This window comes from Fringilla coelebs (genome assembly GCF_963513975.1).
Source record: "Fringilla coelebs genome assembly, chromosome: 9".
In the NCBI taxonomy this organism is placed as follows: Eukaryota; Metazoa; Chordata; class Aves; order Passeriformes; family Fringillidae; genus Fringilla; species Fringilla coelebs.
In genome coordinates, this window is record NC_140067.1 from 14948546 (window position 1) to 14966283 (window position 17738).

Consider the following 17738-nt stretch of genomic DNA (forward strand, 5'->3'; position numbering starts at 1 on the left):
TTAGCTTTATGGTTGGACTCAATGACCTTAAATGTCTTTTCCAACCCAAATGTTTCTATGGTTCTATGAAAGAAGTCTCTGCAATTTCTAAAATTCTTAATATTTGATACCAGATTACCATCTAAGCAATTAATTTGGAAAGACCAGTTTTGCTCCAGGTAGATTATATGGAGTAATCTTATTCCTTAAATGAATGTTCGTTCCCTGGGTTTATTAGAGCAAACAGGAAGAATTGAAAGAATGGATGCAAAATTCATAAACATTTAGTGAGAGAGGCTGCAGTTTTCCAACTCTGCATGTTGTGTTAATAAATTTTGGATTATAGCCTGCTCCTTCTAATGCAGTTTATCAACACACTGAGAGTATAAAAACTCTGTAAATAACAAAGGACTGTAAACATTTTTTGAGCACGTGAACTTGAAAATGAAGTTATTGCTTTCATTTTGCATTTAGGAAAGAAGTCGCATCTTAGGAAAACAACTGAGAAAAAACTTCCCACAAAAGAAACTATTGCCAAGCTACAGCAGTCTGAAATCTGGAAAATGGAGAATGAGTTCTATGAATTTGCACTGGAGCAATTTCAGTTTGTCAGAGCACATGCAGTTCGGGAAAAAGATGGAGAATTGTATATTCTGGCTCAAAACTTTTTCTATGAAAAGATTTACCCTAAATCAAACTAAGAATGCTATACTGTTAGATGTGTGGACCTGAATCTTTGGCCACATCAACATCTTAGTCCTCAGCCATGGAAACTAGATTGCTTGTAGACCTCCAAGACATTTCTTTATACGAGAAAAGTGGGTTGTGGATCACCTCCAGGGCTTTGGATATAGCTGTGTTGGTAATCCAGAAGCAAAGGCTTCATTTCTTTTATCTAACTAATATTTTCAGTGGGAGTCAATATCCTTAACCTGAAGAAATCTGCAATGTAATTCGGAGCAATTAATACATGGCAGTTCTATTTGAAAATGTAAACAATCAAAAAAACCACTTCTGTTGATGCTCTTTTTAATTTTCAGAGCAATTTATTTTCATTTATACTTCTGTGAAGAGGAAATCATTTTTCCCCAGCTTTCAACATGGAAATTTTGGTTGTATACGGTATGAGTAGTCCTAATAGCTGGTTGACATCTGTGCTTTGTTTTAGTGAATCATGTCACATGATATTAATTGGGATGGTTAATCATGTTCTGCTGAGAAATGCTGCTGCTGCTGGAATTGCCCATATTTATATATGTGGTTTTATTAAAAAATTACAACTACTCATTGGTGTTAAAATGTCATTTTCACATTAATATCATAAAAAGTTAAAAAATCAGAGCAGTGGGATTTTTATTTTTGTTTTTTTTTTTTTTTGATCACCACCACCACTGCTTGAGGTTGGGAAAATTACAAAGAAATTTGGTATTGTCTGCAGTTCTAGTTGATCCTTACACAGTGATATAAAAACTGTAAATTCAGTAAGTTTCTCCATGGATTCTTTGTAATAATTGTAAACTGAGGTATTGGTGAATCCATATTATGACTCTACTAGTGAGCTGTGGTATGGCTAGGGTTTTCCTACTACTTCAATACTTTTATCTGTAGAATATTTTTACTGAGGTGCTTTATAATGTGTTTTAAAGCATTGCATTTACAAAAGGAGTAAAATGCTGTAAATACTGCTTATTTTATGTATTTGGACCAAAAGGTTTAAAGTAATTAGTTTAAAGTGGGGTTTTTTGCACCAGTTCTGTTATGTGTGAAGTGAAAAACATCACATCTACTTCCTGGTTGAGTTAACTGTTGGACTTTGCTGAAACGCACTTCAGTGACCTCTCTGACTTCAATACCAGAATGTTTTCCAGGGATTCTCTTTTCAGAAAAGTAGTCTTCATCTTTTTATTAGGGTAAGAGAACAGGGAGAAAATTGTCATATGCGGTCTGGTTGGGAAAGGTGCAGTGAACTTGATTGACATAATTGTATTTATGTAACTGCCTTATGTGACTGTTGTAAATTTGTGAGTTGCAATTATTAACAATGTGAAACACCTGGCAAATGAAGTAAATTGAAATTTGAGAACAGATGTTTGGGGCCACTGCATTATAGCAAATGGCCGTGGAGCACTGCAAGAATTTTTCCTATTGAATTTTCTTAAAGATACAAGTATTTACACAGCTTCCACCTGCCTTTTCTTAAAAGTGCTTTTCACAGGATTTGATTGGGAAGGCATTGAGGAGACAAAGAAAGGAATGGTGGGAAAGGTTTAAATTCTTAAGGTATGATGCTGAAGGTTTAGTTTAAAATTACTGAGTGGATTTTCTTTAACCAGCTTGTTCTTGTAATGAAAACAAAGGAAATGGAAAATGGTCTGTGAACTGGATGTCTGCAGCCAAAAGCAACAGCCCAATTACAGAGAGGATAACGAGAGACTATCAAGTACATCTTGCAGTGTCTTTGTTTTCTTAGATTTTTCCCTTCTGGTTTTAAAAATAGATCTCTCTTTGTTCTTTCCAAATAATCAGGGAAGTTCCTTCTCATAAGTTACCATTTATATAGCATGAACCATGCATAAGACTTCCTGTTCTTGTTCTTGTCTGTTGACAAAATAATAATGCCAACATGTTTGGATATAGGATGTGTTAGGTCACACATGAAGACATGTTTCCTAGCTAATGAAAGGAACTGAGGAGTCATACACAAAAAGTAGTTAATGGAGATCTAAAAGTTTTTGTTGAAAAGCAGACACTTTTTTTAAAAGTAAAATAAATATTTATAGTCCCAGGAAAGATTTCCGCTCAGTGATAGTTTTATGTTAGATTTTTTTACTATGTTCTTCTAATTCAGATTAGTTTATCTTCTTGAATCTCCTTCAGAATTTTCAGCAGAGCACCTCTAAGAGAGCTGAAGAGCTTGCTAAGTGAAAATGCAAAATATTCATCTAAGTAGGTATGTACAAATGCTTCTCTATTGACAAGAAAACAATAGATGAAACTTCTACTGATTCAGTAGGGTCTACAGAAACTTCTTATATTCTGTAAGCAGTTTTGAAAGTTATGGTTTTGTTTTTTTTTTTTCTTCCAGGATCTAGAATTTCTTAATTACGAGTTTCCAATAAAAAAAACAATAGAACAATGCAATTTTTTTTTACTTTTACAAAAGCAATATATTTTTCATAGTTCATGTAAGATAACACATTTTATTTAATCAGATATGATTTCCTGTTCTTTGCTGTGAACTGTGAAGGTCGAGACAAACAAGAATTTTAAGAATATTTTTTAGAAATGCTACCAACAATTGGAGCGGTACTCATTTCAGATATACTCAGAAAATGTGATCGTCTGTAGAACACAGAAGGAACCAAGACTGTCTACTTTTATATCTAGTGCAACCATTAAGGACAACTGTGAACTTAGAATAATTTGAATTTAGAACTATCAAGTTGGATTTCCTAAAAGACAGTTTAGGAAAAGGAGCTTTACAGATTTTTAATAATCTGATCTATTTGTTTTCTATTTGGAAATAGAAACAATCCAGGTTGCTGCCATTAAAAATATTTTATGGTATTTAAATATGATTTATCTCATGTATTTTCCCTTAATGACTCATAGAGGAAAGCAGCAATATGTGAAGTTTTGTTTTTGCAGGTTGTATGATCAATAAACTATTATGCAGCCTCCTGAACACAGATCTTTTAACTGGAGTCACTGTACTCTGTAGAGGAGTGAGATTGGCTTTTTGCAGGGCTAAGTTCATTGGAAAGGTGCTGAAATTCTCATATGTCTACATATACTTGAGAGTAGGTTTTGTGACACTGTTCTGTACTTCCTGTACAAAAGTACCACCCCGATTTTGTGCAAAACTCTAGCTCTGTTTTAACTCCTGATGTCAGCCTGAGGCACGAGGTCCTGCTGTGCAGGTGACTACACAGCTGTGCCCACAGCATGCCTAGGGCACTTGTGATACTCTGGGCAGTGCTGGCAGGAGAGCAACAGTGTTTTTAGCTCCTTCCCTTAATAATTCTGCAGCCACACAAGAATTTCACTTTTATTTTGTTAGTGCATCTAAGCAGACCCAAGGCTAGGATGCAGAATGTCCTCTGTGCACATTCCTGCTTATTCTGGGTGGATTTTCTAGCAGTCTTGTTTATTGGTATGCGGATCATGGCTTCATTTTCAAACACACATTAACATTTATAGCTATACAATGTAGGATATGGAGAACCTGCCCATCCTGATCATTTGAAATGCCTTTTCTGGGTATTTAGTTTTTCTGAAGATACCTAGCTATTTTTACATGACCAGAATAAACTTTTGCTTATTGATGATCTCAGAGTAATTCTATCTTATATTGGGAAAAATTCAGTTATTTTCTTTTACACTTCTGTTAAAATTTTCCATTAAGCTTACCTGGCTTAATGTGTATATGTATACTTAAAGGTGTATGTGACAAGAAGGTGTGTGGATGATACTGTCTGAACTGTGCTGCTTTAGCAGTCAATGGAAAAGCCTGATTGAAGTGCACTGCCAATCTAGCTCTTCAAAATTAGAGCATATTTTATGACTACTAGAGATTAAACTTAAAGAAAGTTTAAGGCTGCTTAGTTGGATGGATGCCTATGCAACTGTGTAACCTTTGCAGCAGTATTTATAGAGAGCCTCTCTTCCTGAGACTTTTCTGGAGCATAATTATAAATGTTCGTACACTTGTACTGTCTGATACTTACATCAGCAGCTTTCCGTAGCTTCTGCAAAAGAGACAGGTTAGTGAGCATTTCTAAAGCAGTACTGAATGTAATTTTGAAAAACATGGATTGTGCTTCATGACCTTTTTATTTTTAAACATACACACAGCTAAGTAGTGCCTTTTTTCCTCACAATCCATGTTGAAGATGCTTGCTCCCACTCACCCTCCGTAAATTGATTCATTTGTGCAATATTATTCCAACTTGAAACAATTTTGTCACAGCTGTTTGAGAAATGATCTCCATTTTTCCTCACTGTGCTGCCAGCTTTCTGTTGTTTAAGTGTTTCAGTTGATTACCTAATGCAAATGCTATAAAATAAAACACCCATTGGGAAGGGGAAAGAAAAGAAGTCTGGTGTCCTGTCTTGATATTTGCATGTCACATTCACATTGAATGGTTTTTTTCTGGAGCATGTTGTTAACAGTATTGTGAACTTTGTTGGCAGCTATTGTGATTTTGGAGGGGAGAGACAAGCTGGGGTGTAGTTCGTCTGTAATAATTTCACACAGCTATAACCAAATATATTTAGAGGCCCTTAGAACTTGCATGGGCTTTGTGACCAGATAGGTTTTAAGTTTGTAGGGGGGTTATACACTGTGCTTGAAGGTGTCAATAAAAATTTCTTGATATTAAAGCCAAGATTAGTAAGAACAGAAAACTGGCATTAAAACAGAGGATTTATACCTTTGTGCTTCCCTGCCTGAGGAAACAGATGACCAACTAATTGCTGTGGTATGGGAACAGCCTCAGTTACTGCAGTGCTGAGAGTGGTGTAAGAACTTGAGTAGGTTAGAAATGGAATTTGCATTTGTAAGCAAGGACTTAGAGCAAGAAAATACAGTGAGCATGGGTATGCTGCTGTTTAGGATTTCTGAGGCATACTGTAACCACTGCCCTATAAACACCCCTGGCTGTGTGTGCTATGGAGCTGAACATCATCTGACCCTGCCAAGTTTCTTAATGCAGGAGTTCCTAAATATGTAGTTATCAGCCTTGACAATTAAGAACCATCATGGAATTACTCAGCAGCTTCCACTTGGGGATTTTGATGGCTTTTAAATCCCCCTTTTGTTGAAAATAGACTTTTCCTTGCTCCTGTGAATGGAAGTGATAGGTGTAATTGTCCACAGGAAACAAAGTTTCTCTGCTTTTATCAGCTGGGGAAGTGGGGAAAAAATGCCTATATAGAGGACTTCCTGAGGCCACTGTACCTGTTTCTGAAATGATGTAGTAAATAGAATGGCAGCCAAAATAAGTTGCAATACAACAAAAAGCTTTATTTAAAATGACAGCAGCTCCTCATCTGAAAGACAGAATGACTAGTGTATGTGGGAGGTATTGGTTGAACCATTTTTTAACTGATGCTGCATTTGCCCATGTAATTTATCTCAGCAGTTGGAATTCATGGGAGGGGAGCAATAGAAGGGAAAGGTGGTTTTTGTTCCAACCAATTTTATTTTTTTTCAGATCCTGTATTTTCATTTTATTTATTGTTTGCATCTTGCAATTGATTTCAGTACAATTTCCTTACTTTTTAATAAAATAAAAAAAGTTGCTAGTGAATGTCAAAGCAATACCCAGATGTTTTCTTCAAGCACAAGTCCCCTGCCATGACCTCCTCCCCCAGCTTCATTACCACATAACACAGATGTGGTAACTTTCAATAAGAGCTAATTTAAAGGACTAATAATTTTCTTTATTAAAAAAAACCTCTACAAAGAACACCTGTGGCCTAAAAATGAAGGCTTTGAGACCTTTAACCTTGTCATAATAACCAACTGCATCCTCATAAAAATGGAAAATACTGTGATAAACATTCTATGCCCCTTTCCTGCACACTTACAAGGCTGATCCTGAATCCATTTTCACATTTGCTACATACAGACATTAACCTTTCGTAATAAATATGACTGTCAAAATAATTGCACAGAGAATAATCTTCCTATTGAAAAAAAATTAAAATCTGGGAACAAAATAGGTTAAAATGGTGATTCATGGGAATTGTGGTAATAGTTCAAGTATACAGGTATTACATTCCTCTGATGTTTAAGAAATGATTCACTACTGTGCTGTATGCATCTATATGTTATTTCAAACATAGTTTCATTATTAATAATGAAAAACCTTGTTCTGTAAGAGAAACATACCTAATTTGGTATGATAATTTGAATGCTCTGACTGTACCAGAACTCTGAGTTTGATGTAGCAGTTACTGGAAAATATTATAAACTGTCTCTTTACCAAAAAAAGAGAAAAAAGCTAGTGTAGAGAATAATGGCCTAGAGGGCCTAAAGGCACTATTACAGTCTTGACAATTATTGATTGCTGTTCTTAGCACAGAATAGAATTTGGAATCCTTAATCTCCTTTATTTAGAGTTTAATAACTTTAAAAATGTTGTATGACTTGGAGAATTGGCAAGAGGAGAAGGAATGCTAGAGACTTGTGCAGTTACAGGCTGGCTTTGTCAAGATTGCCTCACAGCAGTGTGTCAGTGTGTAACAATGGGTGTAAATATGGACAAACATCATGAAAAGCAGTTGATACGGAAGGAGGGGTGTATTTATATCTGTGAAGACAGTCTGTAAAGAACAGAGGAAAGTACAGGCAGAAATATAAACCACTATATATTGCAGTAATTGCTTAACTTAACAGCTATGATGGCTGTCTCTGGCCTAATTATCTGCTTTGGATCTTCAGTGCCTTCTCCTGACTGAATTAATGAACTTAAAGCTGCAGCCATCGAGGCTGCTGCTATTCTAAGCAAGGCCTGTACCACCAAATGAAATGTCTCCTATTTATAGCCCAGACCATATACCTACTACCCACACTTTGCTCCAGTACTACTGACAGCTAAGCTATAGATCTGGAAAAGTAAATTACATTGACTGGTAGGCTCATGTGCTCTGCATCTGAGGTCTTTGCTTCTTGAAGATAAAATAATAATTGCATGATAGAAGTCGAATCCATAAAATCTGGGAGAAAGCAACTTAATGTTCAGATTATGTGGAGCAAAAATGCTGCACTTCTTTTTGTGTCCCTTCAGAATGAGTTCACTGGCTCAGGCAGATTCCAGCAAGACATCTGTTAATACTAAAGGCTACTTCAGAGAGATGGTTGGAAACATGAGTTTTACTGTCAGCAGAAATGGCTGTAAATGTTTTCCACAAAACTTTTCAACAAAGTTTTTGAGGGCTTTTTTGTAAGGTAAACAGGGATTTTTCCCCTTAAAACAGAGCAAAACAGGAATATGTCAGTGCCCTCCCCACACCAGCAAACATTCTTTGTCAGTGTCCTTTGATTTTTTTATCCCCCAACTGTGTGGAAAAATATATATGAGTGCATGACATCTGTGTTCAGTCTCTCCCTTTTCTCAGCTGGCTCTATGAGATAGTGTGCTAGTTTTTGTTCCTTCACAAGCCTTCAAAAGGACAAGTCTTATCTTGCTGGTATTGTTGTGGAATATGAGATCACACTCCAGTATGGAGTTTATCAAACTTGGTGTTTACTCAGGGTCACCTTTGAGAGCCTGGTGGCAGTGGAGGTCCCTGTCCTGTGTGTGGGGGCAGCACTCACGTGGGTGTGCTGCTCACAGCACCTAGGACAGTGTGGATACATCTACACCTTGTATCTGGCAAGGATACTTAACCTGGGGAGGAAATTTTTTCTTTTTTTAAACTTTGTGCAGGAAAAGTGCCTGACAAGATGAGAATCAGGCTGCAATCAACAGATTTTATTGAGCAAAGCTTTGCAGTAAGCTTATGTCTATCTTTGGTTCTATACTGCCTCCTCCCCAATTCACCCAACCAGGAATGTCCAAGAAAAATGAAGAATGAATTGCAATGCCAAAGGCAGCTTTTGAAGACAAGGTTGAAAATCAGAGGCACAGGCAGATGCATGAATGTATTTTGAAACCCAGCTTCTTTGTGTCTCTCAGCATCTGAGTACAGTTGGGGCTGTACTCAGTTCAGGTACCTAGGAAAGAAGTTTAAAAGAGCTTTCTGCAATTAAAGATCCTAATGTTAAAGCTGGTTGCTCCTTTGACAGCAGTGCTTTCCAAGGCAATTGTGTACCTTGTGACTGAGAGAGGAGGGAGAAACCCTGATGTCATCGAGGTTTATCATAGATGTTCACAGATGATTGTTCAAATTAATTGCATCATTTCATGTCTGGTTTGTGTGTGGTAATTTAAACTCTTGTCCTTTATCTTATGCATGAAAAAGATGTGTTTAAAATCCAAAATAGACTGTCTCCCATGCCAGTCTCATTTTGTTTATCCAAATTCAAATAATGATTGAAGACTGGAAGTCTTCCTTTCTTGTTCCAAAGGTACTGCAGAAGACTAGGAAACTGGGACCTGGGTACCACAGCCATACTGGATGTTCTAAAATTTCTTGAAGTCTGTGATACTCCATAACTAAAAGCATTGCAAACTAAATGTTGTGATACGTGACAGTATTTGTCAATTTTCAAGTGTGGAGCCTGACTTTAGCTATTTATGTTAATATGTAGTTACGTAATAAATTGTTCATAGGTTGTTTTCTTTCAGGTTGAGCAAGTATTGTAACTTTCTAGGAAAGCAGAATACGTAGTTTTGTGACAAGGTATTAACATCACAACACTCTGGCATCTGAGTTTGTAATTGTTGACTTTATTCTTTTAAAACCAGCCAGAAAATTGGTTTCTGTTGTGTCATGCCTTGTTTTGAAAATACATATACACATTTCTAACAATTTTTTTAAAAATCATTTCCTCTTCATATTCTCTTCTGTAATCACATCTGCAAGAAAAATGTGAGTTAGAAACATTAATCATTTGGGAGCCTTGTGTCTAAGTCTTTGAAGACAAAGTGCTGCTTCTGCTGACTGTAGACTTTTTTGCCCAGGGTGGTTTCCTCTTTCCATATAAATCAAAAAACCCCATACTGCTGTTCCTCCCAAATCATGTGGGGGCAGGGGGAACCCTCAAGGAATAAATAGCTAGTTTTCATGTGATGTTGCCACCACAAAAAACAGGCCACCAATAGAATCTTAAAGGATTTTTGAGAAACAAAGTTTAAGCAATGTAAATTTAAAACAAAGCCAAATTTTCACCCTGCCTAAAGCTGATACAAATCCGTACCCACATCACTTCAAAATTGATAGGATTCCACTCTCTGAATGTCCTTTCAGATGAGGAGAGTTTTTTAGTTTTAGTTTCTTAGGGTTCAGCAGATAAGTTTCTAGGCTTCATCTGCTGATGCATCAACTGTCAATAAATGCATCAAATAATGAGATTTATTAGCATTTGTTGATGTCTCTAACTCCTGTGAAGACTATCCAAGAGATGGTAAAAACTGACTGCTGGCTGAAGACTTGTCTCTTAAAAGGCAGAAGTAAGGTTAGTTGTGGCTATAGGTGTCAGGTTTTAGGAATTATGATTTTCCAGTCTTTGACACAGAGCGTAACTGAGAAGTTTAAGTAACTTCCCCACAGTTACTCATCAGAGACAGATATTTCATTCTGCACGTGCAAAGCAAGTAGACAAACACAGGTTCCAGAGGTGAATTGCTGCATCTGGCACATCTCATCTTCCCACTCATCTCTGGGCACTTGTCATCATCATCTGTCCAGCAGAGAAAAGTCCCTCCATCAGGTAAGCACTTTCTTTACCTATTTTGGGGCAGTATAGATGCTTGTTCTTTGTAGATCAATTAGATAAAGAGCTGTGTTAGTATTACTGCACAAAAATGTTTTTACTGACACAGAAAGCAGTAGTGCTGCAGATCCAAAGGAAGCCTGTGTTGGTCAGAGGTATTGCTGTGTGGCTGCCAGAATATCTGTTTATTACTGGGTAGTATTGAATAAAGTCCCCTTATCCTTTACAGTGTTTTGGTTAGAAAATCTGGTACTGTTGTCCTGGGTCAGAAGTAAGGCACTGAAACTCTGGTGGGGTTTACCTGTCTTGAGAAGCTGCCTCTTCTGCTGGCTGCTGCTGCCTGTGTGCAGCCTCACCCAGCTCCAGCATGGTGGGCTGGGGCCTTGGCAAGGCTGCCCTGTGCCTGGGAGGGAATGGCTCGTGGGATTCCCCTCTGCTGCCAGCTGTCAGGTACAGCAGCCTGGAACAGTTTGGAGAAATGAGGCCTAGACCTGGTGGGTCTGCCTGCTGAGCTGTTTTGATACTGATGTGTGCTGAGATAACAGCAAGATTGGGTGTTTCACTGCACTCCTAAGCCAAGAGTGTGGTGTCTGCGAATATAGCACTGGTGTTGATATATGGGAATTGCCTACAGCTAGGCAAGAACATCGTGGAGGAGCCAGGAATTCAGACCTCCTGAGCCCTGTGCAGGCTGCTCCTATGTCTTTTCGTTAATCTTCTTCCCGTATAACTTTCTACCTTGGCATGACTAATGTTCCCAATTAATGTGTACTAACCTCTAGCATTTTAATATAATAAAGTAATAATTTATGTCTTAATACGGAATTTAATTTTTGTACTCGCCTGTCATGTTTCAGGCACCATGAAGGGTCAAAAAACAGGTGTAGGTGTCAGGGGAGTGCTGTATTTGCAGCACTGCTCATGAGTTATGCATCCCTCAAACTTGCTGTTGTTGGCTGTATCAGGAAACAAGATGTTGTTACTTGGGACTCCAGAATTAATCCTAGGCCCTAAAGTGGGAAATAAAGCAACATACAACTCTGTTCTGAAAGTTGCAACTAACTTGTTTGACTGATTTGGAAAAGAGTCAGAACAGGAAAAGCTGTCTGTGCTGGCGGCGTTAGTGGATTACAGAGCAGCAATTGCACCTGCTTTTCTCACCCCAGGTCTGATTCTTGCTTCTGAAGATTTGAAAAGAAATGTCACAGTTACCTTATTTGTTTGCCTGCTGTATTAACCACTTTAAAAAAGGAGTAAAAGATCAGAGAAGGCGATCTGATCCTTTTGGACAGCTGTAGCTGTTGGGAACAGTGGTGTGTCAGAGCCCTGTCTTGGGCTAGCCTTTTGGTGAAGTATGCAGCTGGTGGAAGGAATTGGGGAGACACAGAAAGCAGCATATTATATAGAACACTTTGTTCCCAGACCGACATCTCTCTTGCCCAAACTCCATTAATAATCAACAGGGTAAAAAGGGGTTATTTTACTTCATTTTGAAAAAGAAAGCAAGCATCTTTCCCTGCCCTAGCAAGGACTAGTCATACAAAATGAAAGCATGAGGATGTTGGATTGAGATCATGCCAAAAAAACCTTTTCACTTTTCACTATACATTCAGGCCTGTGTCTAACTGAAAACAAGCCCAAGAACACCTGTGCCCTTGCCATGCAGTAATACTGTCAAAAGGAATATTACTTCCCCCTACACTCCAAAGAAATACCAGTGGGCCATAAATATATGCCTGTGCAAATTGAGGGGTAGTACATCATACATGTTCTAGAGAGCAGAGCTCCCAGGGCTTATCCATACTTGCAGGTCCACTGCACACTTTTTTGGAACTCCAGGCAAGTAACAGATTTAAGCTCTGCCTGACTATTGCTGCAAAGGCCTCCGTAGCGACCTCCCCATCCCTGACTACCCACTCTGTGCTTTGGTTTTTGAAGGGGAGACCTGCTCTCACAGCCTCTGAAAACTCTCCCCATCTCCAGCAGGGCTGGGGGTAGGCACCCTTCACAGGGCAATAACTGCTTTAAAATTAACATGTGTCTTTTTGCACTTGCTGCAATTATTTAGAAACCTCCTTGTCAAATGACCCATGTTAAGCCAAAGAGCATATTACTAGGGGTGTGCTAACAGCTCCAGTGCACTAAACCACACTGACAGCCTGACCCAGTGCTGTGCTTTAAAAGGGCAGGGCCACAGCGTTGGAGTTGGAATTCTGCTTTAATTAGGCCATTACCTGACCTTCAAAGCTGTATTTTGTTCCTCCTCTGCATGCTATGCTGGAGGAAGGGCTGCTGGAGAAGACAGGAAGAGCCCTATCTGATCGTTATCAGGAGCGGATGAAAGCCATGCATTGCCTTTTCCTTTTGACGCGTGCAATTAGTTCGGCTTGTGTGGAAGAAGCATGTCAAGGTAAATGGCCGTCTCTGTCCTTCCCCCTGCTGATCCCTGGCAAGGTCCATCATGCAAAAAGCCATTCAATCACCTGTTGACAGTGGTATCCCTCTCATAAAACCTGATTATACACCATCATGAAGTATCTTTGCCCAGTGGTGGCCTGACACTACCATGGGCTGTTTTACAGGCTGAGTGCACTCCAGCTCGCCTCATAAAACTTTGTTTGAACCCATTTGTTTCTACATCTCTCTGCTCCCCTCCTCCTGCCCTTCAAAATAAGTTTTTCCATTTTTATGGGGATGGAAGGATCTTTGTGTCCAGGGCATGTGACATCTGAGGTGCTCACCAGGAATATGCTGCCATTACTCACACTTCTGAGCAATCCCCACCCTGCCAACCCAGCAGAGTCCCATGGCTCTGCTGCCACCTTTGGCCTTCTTGTTGAAGATGTGTGTCTCCTTTGTTTGCCCTCTGTTGTCTTAGGCAGGGATCTGTGCTAATGCACTTACCTTTGGGAAACCCGTGAAATCAGTTCCTGCCTGGAACTGTTGCTGGCTGCCACCAGTGCTCAGTACACACAGTGGACAGACCCTCCGTGTCTGTGTGTTGCAGATGACCCTCACAAAAGGCAGACCTGTTTCATGTTTGGGTTGTTTTTTTTCCTAGTAGGCATAAGAATTTATTTTCTTTTTAAAATTCAGTTGACTAGATTTAAATAATGCTCTGCTTATGAGAAATGAAGTCCAAAGCAAAGAAATCCAATGCAAGTGCTGAGAGAAAGTTCACTTTTAATTCACCACTTAGGCCAGTTGCAGCACATTGCAGATGGGTTATGCCAAGGAAAGGCATTAAGCTCACTCTGTATCCATATCTCAGAAGCATGTGCGTGTGCCTTTCCACCACTGCTGAAGGGGTGGTCCCTTGCCGTGCCCAGCATGAGCCGTGGTCACAAGTCTCCGGTCATACCCTCCATCTCACTGCAGATTTCCTGTGTGGTCACGGGAAAGTCATTTTGAACTCGTGCTATCTCCTTTGCTTTGACCAGAAGGGCCGCTAATCCTTTTCCTTCTTGTGAAGTTGACTGTGCATGAGCACTGACTGTGTGGAGGCCAGCGGCTGCCAAAGCAGCGTCTGTCCCAGGACTGTGGGGATGGGCGTATCTGTCCCTGTTCGGGTGCTGCACCTCAGCAGATGGTGATGGTACCAGTGCTCCCCAGTGTCACTTAGATCACACTGGGCAATGTTTGAGAGAAAGCTGAGGGAAAAAGCTTGTTTAGTCACAGAGGCTTTGTTTCCTTCTTCAAGCAATATTTGAGGAGTGATGGAGTAGCTGTTGAGTTAATTAGGGGATAGAAATTAGATAATGTGTTACAAAAGGAGGGATATTGAGAGATGGAAACAGCACTGGATTTTTACAGTATTACAGTTAAAAGAAATATTTAGCTCTGGTTTATAACGGTGGAAAATGAGGCATGGCAAGATCCAGTGGCTTCCTCAAGGTGTGACAGGAAATATTTTTATTAGTACTAATATATGGAATTATCTGGCCAACAAATGACCGAAGTCCTGTGCTGCCAGGGAGCCCTGGAGGGTGGTGTCAGAGTGGGATGTGGCCCTGGCCTCCCTGCTCAGACCCCCCTCTGCCAACAGGGCCTTGGAGCCGGCCGCCCGAGGCCGGGGCAGCCGCAGGAGCAGCGTCTGTGCCGAGCTGCAGTGGGAGCTGGCGGCCGTGGGCAGAGGTGGTATGCAAACCGGCTCTGTGTGTGTGTGTGTGTCTGGTCTGTGGGGGGGATGTGTATGTGTGTGTGTGTCTGTGTGTCTGTCTGTGTCTGTCTGTTTCTGTGGGTGGGTGTGGGTGTGCGTGTGTGTGTGCAGGCCGCTCACCGTCCCCCTGCCCGCGATAGGAGGTGGCGGTTGCAAAGTTGCGGTGACATGGTTGGAAATCACAAAGATAATTAGTGCTTTTTATCGCTTTTATCATGAAAAAGCCTAGTATTTAACCAGACGATGTTCTAAGGTGAATCTGAGGACAGATAAACTAGTAGCTGCTGAATTTAATCTTGGTGAGACTCTGAAGTGGTAGAACCACTATCCCTGGAAACGTTCACAAACGTTTAGACCCTAAGGGCCTAACCTAACCCTAACCCCTAACCCTAATTCTAACCCCTAACCCTAAGGGCCTAACCCTAATTCTAACCCCTAACATAACCTCTAATCCTAACGCTAGCCCCTAATCCTAACGCTAACCCCTAACGCCGCGAGGTGGCGCCCGAGGAGCGGGCACGCCGCGCCGCCCCCGCCGCAGCTCCGCCGCCTCAGCGCGGCCCTCAGGCGGCCTTCCCGCGCTCGGCCCGCGTTTGCAGGAAGGCGGCTGCTTGGGGTGGCTCATTTTAGTGCTAAATTGAGCCCAATATTATAGTTTAATGAAGGGCTGCTTCAAGTTAAATAATGATCCTGGCATTGTATTTATATGAATGAAGAATTAACCTTAAAACGTTGCCCTTCTCAGAAAATGGATTGCATGCTTGGCTCTCTCTATTGATTAGTTTAGGTATTTAAAGTGCTGCATTTTATCTCTCCAGCCTCCCGGTAAATTTGTCATGATGATACTTAAAGGAGCAAATTTACGTTGTTTATTTTCACAAACCTTTTTGGCATATATCTGGGACTTCTTATGGCACCTTTGAGCTATATAGTATTGTGTGAAGGAACAGTGATAACCCTTCTGCTTAAATAAGCGTGACAGTCTAACATCTCTGTTCAGCTGAAATGCCACTGAAAAGGATGCTGCAGTGTGAAATGTGTATTGCATTACAGCTGATGGAGCGGGGTGAGCAATCCTGAGGAGGTTTTCGAGAGGACTGGAGTCTTCCCGTGTTCAGTGACTGATGGGAGGGTTTGTCAGAATTTCTGTTCACTCAAAAAATTGGAGTTCATTCCTCGTTGGAGGCTGACAGACAATGGGAACCACCCTAATAATTGCAAAGGACTTTAATAATGAGTAGTGTTAGGGATTTTGAATGCGATGTGCAACTAAGCAAAAAGAAACAGGACACATGCATGCATTTCTGTATTACAGATTTCTGAGGATATAATAGGATGATGTAAGGTTTTTAAGTTAAATATGGGCATCTGGTTTTCCTACAGAAGTTTTTAAACCTTTTTAAATTTACCCCAAAAGTTATGGAGAAGTGGGAGGATTTTATGCTGTGATGCTGAAAGTTGCTTCCCTGTGTACTGCTACAGGAAGCACCACTAGCTGAGGTTGTGCCCCCTGAGATGGGTTGTTTCCCCACTGGTGCTCACAGAGCAGGCTCAGCGCTGCTTGTCCCACATTCCTGTTTCTGGGGGATGGCAGAGGGCTAAGCTGTGGCTCAGTGTCCCCTGCAGGATGCCTCCCATAGTAGTGGCACAGGGAACGTGGGTGTGGGTGCCCCTTGTTGGAGAGCAGGAGGTTTGTGGGCCCCTGTGGCGAGGCACAGCAGCGTCTGCACTCCCCACACTGGACCAGGGTCCAGCCACTCCCATCGGGCTGCGCTGCCCAGGGTGTGTGAGGGGCAGCCAGCCTCCACCAAGGCTCCTGTTCCCACAGCTGTCAGTCTCTAGCCTGCTCCTTCAGTTACTCTCTCTGGTTTCTCAAGTTTACAGATCTGCTTTTGGTCTCTGAGTGAGCGATTGCCACCCCTTTCCTAACCCCATATCCTGGCTGGCAGTAGGAATATGCGCACCACTTAAATTCCCCAAACAAAGTGGAAATGGAAAGTCTTGGGTTTAGTTGAAAAGAACAGCGAATTCTGCTTGCAATCTGTAATGCAATTAGTGTTATTTGACTTGGCAGCCGTCGGAGGGCCTGCGTGGGCTGTAGGCTGTGAGGGCCCGGAGTCGGCCTCCATCTAGGAAGAGGACTTTGGAGGAACTCTCAGTAATTTTTACATCTGAAGTCTCTCAGTGGTTTCTCTCCCCCATATCCTCTTCCCTCCACCCTCTGCATTCAGATGCTGCAGCCAGTCCTTCTTTCCAGCTGGGAAGGGGTGAAGTCGGCTGGTCCTCCGGCCGCCGCCCTGCTCTGCGCCACCATCAGCCCCCCCCCGTGTGTCTGCGTCCCCCCGCCTGGCCAAAGGAAAATAATTCTGGGTCAAAACTCACTGAGCCATCTGTGTTTCTGAGGCTAAATTATTTCTTACAAAGGAAATAGCATTAGGTCGGTGTATCTGGCTGCTAATTGCTTTAACTGGCTGAAAAGATTTCAGTCTGTTCCTGAACTGTTTGTGCAAACTTAACGGAATAGTGTTACCTTCAGATCCTGCCCCAGCCGCAGCCAGAACATATAAACAAGTCTTCTGGTACGAAAAGCAGCACAAAGTTTCAAGCTATGCTAGCAGAGGTTATGAGAGACAGGAAGTTATGGGCAAATTGATTTCACCACTGGGAAACTTGGGATTTTTTTTGCCTCCCCCCCCCCCAAGTAATGACTGTAAAGTATGTTAATGCTGTTCAACATTAGTGCATTAAAAGTGTAGCCTTATTAATTTAAGGCATAAAGGCAACAAAATAAGCTGTTAAATTTAAAATATAATACATATATATAATGAGAAAAAAATGTGTGAAAGCTTTATTCAAATGAAAATGCAGAATTGTTTGAGCCAGTGAAGTATCTTTTGTGCTGAGTTTTGAGCATATGTAATAGATTTAATTATTAATTTCTCCATTGTTCTATGCACACAGACAAGGTTCAAGGCACAGTCATTCTCTGGCTTTCATGGATCTAATTTGTATAATTATTGTCTGAATAAAGAACTACTCTGATTCCTAGGTCACTTTTTCCTCTCCTAAGTACTACCTCACTGCTGCTTTCCAAAAGGAGAGCACCTGCCAATTCTTCGGGAATCAGCTGATCACTTCCAGTGATGAGACACGCTCCCAGTGACATTCCTTTTCAAGCCTTTTTGTCTAAATGAATTATTGTGCATACTTTATAAT

At 40.8% G+C, this 17738-nt stretch overlaps 1 protein-coding gene across 1 annotated transcript in view; it reads left to right on the plus strand.

Moving 5' to 3' along the window:
- Nucleotides 1-4987, plus strand: part of HS2ST1 (heparan sulfate 2-O-sulfotransferase 1) — a 70440-nt gene extending 65453 nt beyond the window's left edge. The window contains exon 7 of the mRNA XM_084211107.1: nucleotides 454-4987. Within this exon, the coding sequence (XP_084067233.1) occupies nucleotides 454-680 (227 nt within the window). The 3' untranslated portion in view covers nucleotides 681-4987. The remainder of the gene's footprint in view (nucleotides 1-453) is intronic.
- Nucleotides 4988-17738: the final 12751 nt, after the last annotated feature.